This window comes from Eschrichtius robustus, chromosome 7, assembly GCF_028021215.1.
Source record: "Eschrichtius robustus isolate mEscRob2 chromosome 7, mEscRob2.pri, whole genome shotgun sequence".
In the NCBI taxonomy this organism is placed as follows: domain Eukaryota; kingdom Metazoa; phylum Chordata; class Mammalia; order Artiodactyla; family Eschrichtiidae; genus Eschrichtius; species Eschrichtius robustus.
Window position 1 is genome coordinate 110,960,235 of NC_090830.1, and position 6,429 is coordinate 110,966,663.

Sequence of the window (6,429 nt, forward strand, 5' to 3'; positions counted from 1 at the left end):
AGATTTACTTGCTAAGAAAGAAATGCCAACCCGGGGAAACAAAACTCTTTAGCTTTACTAATTAAACATATTTACCCACAGTTCTCTTGAGCCAATGCTTTTGCCAGGTAAACCATGAGACTATTAAACTAATGCTTTAAAACTGACCTTCAAACACACCAAAGCACACAAGCAAAAAGTCACTGAAGCTGATCCTATAACAGATCTCTTCAGAACACTGTCTCACATATACTGCTAGAATAATACAAAGGCCCTGTCTCCCTAGTAAACTCCTTTCTGAATTTAGTCAAGACAGCTAACAAGGGCCCCAGGCTCCAGCATAACTAGAATGAGGAGAATAATTCAGGGTTCCCAGGCTCAACAGCAAGAAATAGTTCTAAGATGACCAAAACTAATACAAAAAAACTCCAAAATTAGTTCCTAACCTTTGCATTTCAAATGACATTAAAAAAATCTTAACAATGGGGCTTCCCTGGTGGCGCAGTGGTTGAGAATCTGCCTGCCAATGCAGGGGACACGGGTTTGAGCCCTGGTCTGGGAAGATCCCACATGCCGCGGAGCAACTGGGCCCGTGAGCCACAACTACTGAGCCTGCGCGTCTGGAGCCTGTGCTCTGCAACAAGAGAGGCCGCGATAGTGAGAGGCCCGCGCACCGTGATGAAGAGTGGCCCCCGCTTGCCACAACTAGAGAAAGCCCTCGCACAGAAACGAAGACCCAACACAGCCAAAAGTAAAAAAAATTTAAAAAAAAAATCTTAACAATGATTGTATATTTACAGATCTATAAAATGAACCTAACAGCTCTTGCCTCTATGACTAGTAATTTAGCCAATTCTAACTGAAATTAAACCCAACCTGATGCACATTACAGGAAGTAGCCAGACCTCATCACATTCTGGCAACAGTAATAATGCAGCCCAGGAACAGGAAGCAAGACAGCTTGTATGGGGTGGTCTGAAATGGGGGATAGCTAAAGATAAGACAGCTGATGTATAGAGAGTAAGAACCTAGCACAGACTACAATCCAACCTAACCACTGTCCTCCCTCCCTTCAACCTTTCTTTTGTTTTGCGTAGGTACCCAGTTGCTGCTAGGTCCCATGTAAGCTTTTACTACCAGGGAGTCAATCTAACCATGAACAACATTAAGTCCTAAATTATCATATGAATAAGGCAGGAAGCTATCTATTTCGAAAAGATCCCATCCTATAGGATCCTTCAACTTCTCAGTTTATATTTCACCTACTCTGTGAAGGCCTTCTTCACTCTACCTTTTCACAAAGAATGTTCTGTGGAAAGTTTATGGATGTCCAGCAAAACAAAAAAAGAAGAGTTCTGTGTTAAAAAAAAAAAAGAAGGTAATATTCGGGAGATGGATGGTGATGATGGCTGCACAAAATGTGAATGTACTTAATGCCACAGAACTGTACACTTAAAAATGGTTAAAATGGCAAATGTTATGCCATTTTAACAATTAAAAAAATTGGAAAATACTAAGTTAAATTAGTTTCTTTACTATAGGACTTCACAGAGCTTTTAATATGCTAATGTGGGTTATGACTCTCCAAATGAAGAAATATTATATGCAGCATTTATACAATGTATTGATCACTGTGTCCTTTTTTCAAAGCATTTCACAAGGTTAGTTTTTCCAAACACGTTTTGAGATGTGCCACCCTATTATTCCCTCGGAAGAGTTCTTTGGTTATTTTGCCATGCTTCCACATCACTTTACAAGTACCTTCATTATATAGGGTACCAAATTGTACTTAAAGTGTCTACTTCTCCCACTAGGCTTGAAATTTCCTTGAGGGCAGAAAATACTGTTTTTGTTGATTCTGGTACCATCAGCACCCAGCACAGTAATCAGCTAAATAAACCATCTCACATCCTTTTCCCTTTCTCATGATTTAAGAAGCACAGGTGAAATATTGAGATGTGGCTTCCACCAAAACACAAGGATCTTGAAAGCTGTAAACTCAAAGCTGTAAGTGAAAAAGTAATTATGCTGTTTTCAAGTCTTATGACAGAGTATTTCTTCTTTTCTCACTACAGGCTCAGTTGTCAAACATCCCAGTTCTGGGGAAGGGCCACTGTGGACATCTGGAAAGTTCCTGAGAGATTTCTAAGATTCTAGAGGGACCCAAATCTCTTCCATTTAAAAAGTGATGAATTCCATGGAGACAGAAAGTAGAACGGTGGTTGCCAGAGGTTGGGGGGAGGAGGAAATGGGGGCGGGGGGTGGTGTTATTATTGTTTAAAGGGTACAAAGTTTCAATTTGGGAAGATGAAAAAGTTCTGGAAATGGATGGTGATGACTGTTGCACAACAATGTAAACGTACAATGCTACGGAACTGTACACTTAAAAATGGTTAAAATGGTAAATTTTATGTTATACATACTTTACCACAATTTTTTTAAAAAATTGATGTATTCATCCATCCCCAGCCAGGGACCAAGCAAAGCAGTCACATAAGCATGCTAGCATGCCTACTTCTTTTTCTTATGACCAGACTGATGGGGAGCTTTAGATAACAAGACCACAGTCAATATTCTGCTGGAATTATTTGGCTCCCTCTCTTTACTCTTTGAGTGCCTTATGTCTGATGGTGAAAATTATTAAATTTACTACTTGTCTGGCTGTCAAAGTACTTAATGCCTTAGTCCTTCACCTTCCTTTCTCCCTGTCTCCAAGATTCCCTCCTATGTTCTATCTAGAAACCTGCTTCACAAAATGTCCTCAGTTATATCAGTGACATTTGTCATTGCAACTGCCACACAAACAAGCCTATTCCTCCCAGGTAGATTCCCATCTACCCTATATGGTGGGCTCTCTACTCACACCCATATTTCTTAGGACAGCAAATCAGGCTTTCTCCTCTTCAATCCACTTCTTAATTCATAGGGCAATGCAAGCATTTTAGTAATACCTTAACTGTTCATCTTGTCCCATCTGTTTCTCCACACAGATTTATCTTTTACAAAAAATCTTTGAGAACACCACTTTCACCTTGACATTTCCGTTTTTAATGTCAGTTAATGATGATGAAGATGATGACAATAGCAACAACACAGCAGCAGCAGGAGCTAACATCTGAGGGCTTACCATGGGCCAGGTACTCTATTTAGCTTTAGACACATCATTACCTTATTTAACTCTCAAACAGACCCGTGATGTATATACATTATTATAACCATTTCATACATGACAAAACAAAAGCTATACTGCAGGGATTATTATTCCAGGGTCTATAAACCTAACAGGTCTCTGAATGTCCTTCAAGAGAGCATGGACCCCCTCAAACGGCCATGAATAAAGTTGTGTGGGTATGCATCTGTGCATAGGGAAAGGGTTCATAACTTTTATTGGTGTATCAAAAGACTGGCTCAAACATTATTGTTAGCTGCTGCTACAATGGTTAAGCATTTTCAGTTAAATCAAAGCACAATTCCCAAGTCTGATGTTGGCTGTCTTCCACCTGCTAGAGCACCTCACCCTCAATCTATCTCCTTCCCTTGTGAAGCCATGATCATTTTCACCAGCTGATCCTCACACTGTTCCTTACCTAGAACGCGTCCCCAATTCCGAAGCCTACCCAATGCGTCCAAAAGCTTAACTGTGGACCCACCATGACACCGTCCTTATCTACTCCAGGCACTACAGACATCACATGGCCTCCAAGCACACACATGAACACACATTCCAACAGGCAGGCCCATCTTCTCCCCCACTTATGCTCATAACACACACTCTGATGTGCGTCTGCCTTACACACCCTGACTCTACATTCAGAGGGACACATACGAACCGTCACGCTCAGTAAACACTTTGTCACGTCTTGACAGTCATAACAAAAGTTCCCCATAACAGCTCTACCTCACACACAATGACCAGGACCTCAACTACAACCTCGGACTCAGACACCAGGCTCACAAACACAACTTGTGCGCTCTCTCTCTTACACACACACACACACACACGCTCACTGGCCCACAATACTGCCCAAGGTCTCACCACCAATCTCTCACATACAGTCACTGTGTTCCACAGGCGCCCTGACAAACACCCACCGCCGCTCCCTCGCGCGCCCCGCCTCACCCGATGTTGGTACAGGCAAACATTCCCGAAGCCGCCGGTGCCCAGCCGCTCCCGCATCTCCCAGGGCCCGCCCGCGCCCGGCCGCAGCCCCGGGGGCCGCTCCATGGGGCGGGAGGGCAAGCGGCCTCACGTTCCGCCACTGTTCTGAGGCCGGTTCCGGGCTGCCGAGGCTCGCGGGTCTCTCTTCTCGCGAGAGGATGCGTCACTTCCGTTAACTGCGGCAGGAAAAACCCCGCCCCAACTTCTCCCGGGGACCGCAGGAGCCCAGCCGGGGAAATGGTGGGGAGAGGAGGCGAGCATTTTCAATGCATTCGAAGTGCCCTGGGAATTTTCGTGGCTGAGAGAACCCATATGTATTTTTCCAGTCTTCAAAAATATAAGATCCCTCCAAACCCTTCATTCCCTTTAAATAAGTTTCCAAACCAGTCTTTCCCGTATTCGTCTTTTCTAAACGTCACGTCGTCTCCACCCCTGTCCACACTTCACCTTTCTTCAGACCTCTGCCATCTATCCTCCAGCTTCACCACCCTCTGAGCTGGCACTGGCAAAGGCCACCAAGGATTTGAATATTGCGAAATCCGTAGAACTAGAAAGAATTCTGCGCTAACAGGCCCACTGATGCATTAGGCTTCATAGTTTTTTTTCTTCTCTTAAATGATTAATCATCTTCCATTGACAGTCAGGTCAGCTCTTCTTTTGCTTGACTTCCTATACACCTGTTCCAGGATCTCCCCTATAACCCCAAACAACTCAAGGATGTGACGCTGTTCTGGAGTAAAGAATGCTCCTCCTGACTTCGGGAGCTTCTCCCTAAACGCCCTCACTGAGCTTGCTGTCAGGCATACCCCCAGTTGTGGGTTTGCCAGCGTGGTAGTTCCTCATTGTGGGGATTGTTTCCCATGAGCAATGCAGGGCTGCAGGGGCAAGCTTCCGAATGCTATTGGTGCAACAAGAAGTGCTTCTGAGTGGCAGATTGCCTTAGAATAGGGGAACCAGCTCCCCGTTTTCACTTGGAGTTGCTTGTATGCTTCACGGAACTTGGGGATCTCATCAATCACTCCAAGGTATAACATCAGCATGGAATTAAATTCTCTAAAGAAATGTGTCAGCTCTGTTAAGTGTGGTCATTTGAACCTCGTTTGAGATTATGTGCACTTGAACCATGATTTGTGCAGCCCTGCCTACGAACTACATAGAATTCCAGCTAACACTTTGTGACACATGATTGTGCCACAACAGATGTAGCATGTTGAGACTTCTCAAGGTGGATACAGCATGTGCACCACAGCAGTGCTGCTGGCTGCTGTGGAAGCATTGAATGGGCTTTGGCAGAGCAAGTGTCTGTTGTCACCAGAATCCCTGAATATTGCAACGAGAATGTTGATCACTGTATGATACAAAACAAGTTGTGTTGTAGTTCTTCATCAGTAACCTGTGTGCGGTATCAGAGATTCTGGTTTCCTATATGTGCTTGCTAGCCATGGAGCTGGAGCATCAGACTTGGAGGTGGCAAATGGTACCTCCAAAAACATGTCCCTTAGAGCTGGGCAGACTGCACAGATGATTGTGGCAGCCTTTTCTAATAGTATGAAGCCCTCACTTGCTAGGTGTACAGCATCTAGCTCTGAAGTGTATCTGATTTCCACAGGTGGGGCCAAAATCCCATAATTCTCACTTGGAAGAGCTGCGAAGGGATGCTGAGGACCTGAAGACCCTGAAGCGGCCATCTTCGCAGGAACTGGGTTGTTTCCCATAGTTCACTTTTTGAGGTTTTTCTGAATTAAAAAAAAATCCTGGCTGGTTAACTTCAGGCTCCATAATCTTCAAGTTTGCTAGTTTGTTTTCTGTTTTGTAAAAAATGGAGGTAATAATACCTACCTCATAGATATTTTTTGAGGATTAAGTAAAACAGTGTCTGGGCCATAAGTGCCCAGTATATAGGAGCAATTATTTTTCTTTTGGCTTCCAAGATCTGGCATTCTCCTGTGATCACTCTCTCTCTCTCTCTCTGCTCTTTCTCCGTGTACTTACTGGATCACTCTATTTCCGAGCACTCCTTAAATATTGGTATTTCTCAGGTAGTCATCTTCAGCTTAGGACTGTATTCACCCTATTTCCATCCATTCTCATAATTTCACCTATGGCCTATACCCTGATGAGCCCCAAAACCCTATCACCAATCCAGATCTCCATGAATTTGTAACTATCAAACAGCAACTAAAACTCAGTATCTAAAGGAGAACTCGTCTTCTTTTTAAAAATCTGCCCCTCCTCTTCCCAATTAGACTGCAAATTCTGGACAACAGGGATCATGTTGGGACATGGCTATA

The 6,429-nt window shown here is 43.8% G+C and overlaps 1 protein-coding gene across 2 annotated transcripts in view; it reads right to left on the reverse strand.

The window, feature by feature from the left end:
- The window catches only part of CHUK (component of inhibitor of nuclear factor kappa B kinase complex), a 33,974-nt gene extending 29,714 nt beyond the window's left edge, over positions 1-4,260 (reverse strand). For both annotated transcript variants that reach the window (XM_068548364.1, XM_068548363.1), the window contains exon 1: positions 4,100-4,260. In XM_068548364.1, the coding sequence (XP_068404465.1) occupies positions 4,100-4,204 (105 nt within the window). In that variant the 5' untranslated portion in view covers positions 4,205-4,260. The remainder of the gene's footprint in view (positions 1-4,099) is intronic.
- Between the last annotated feature and the right edge of the window lie 2,169 nt (positions 4,261-6,429).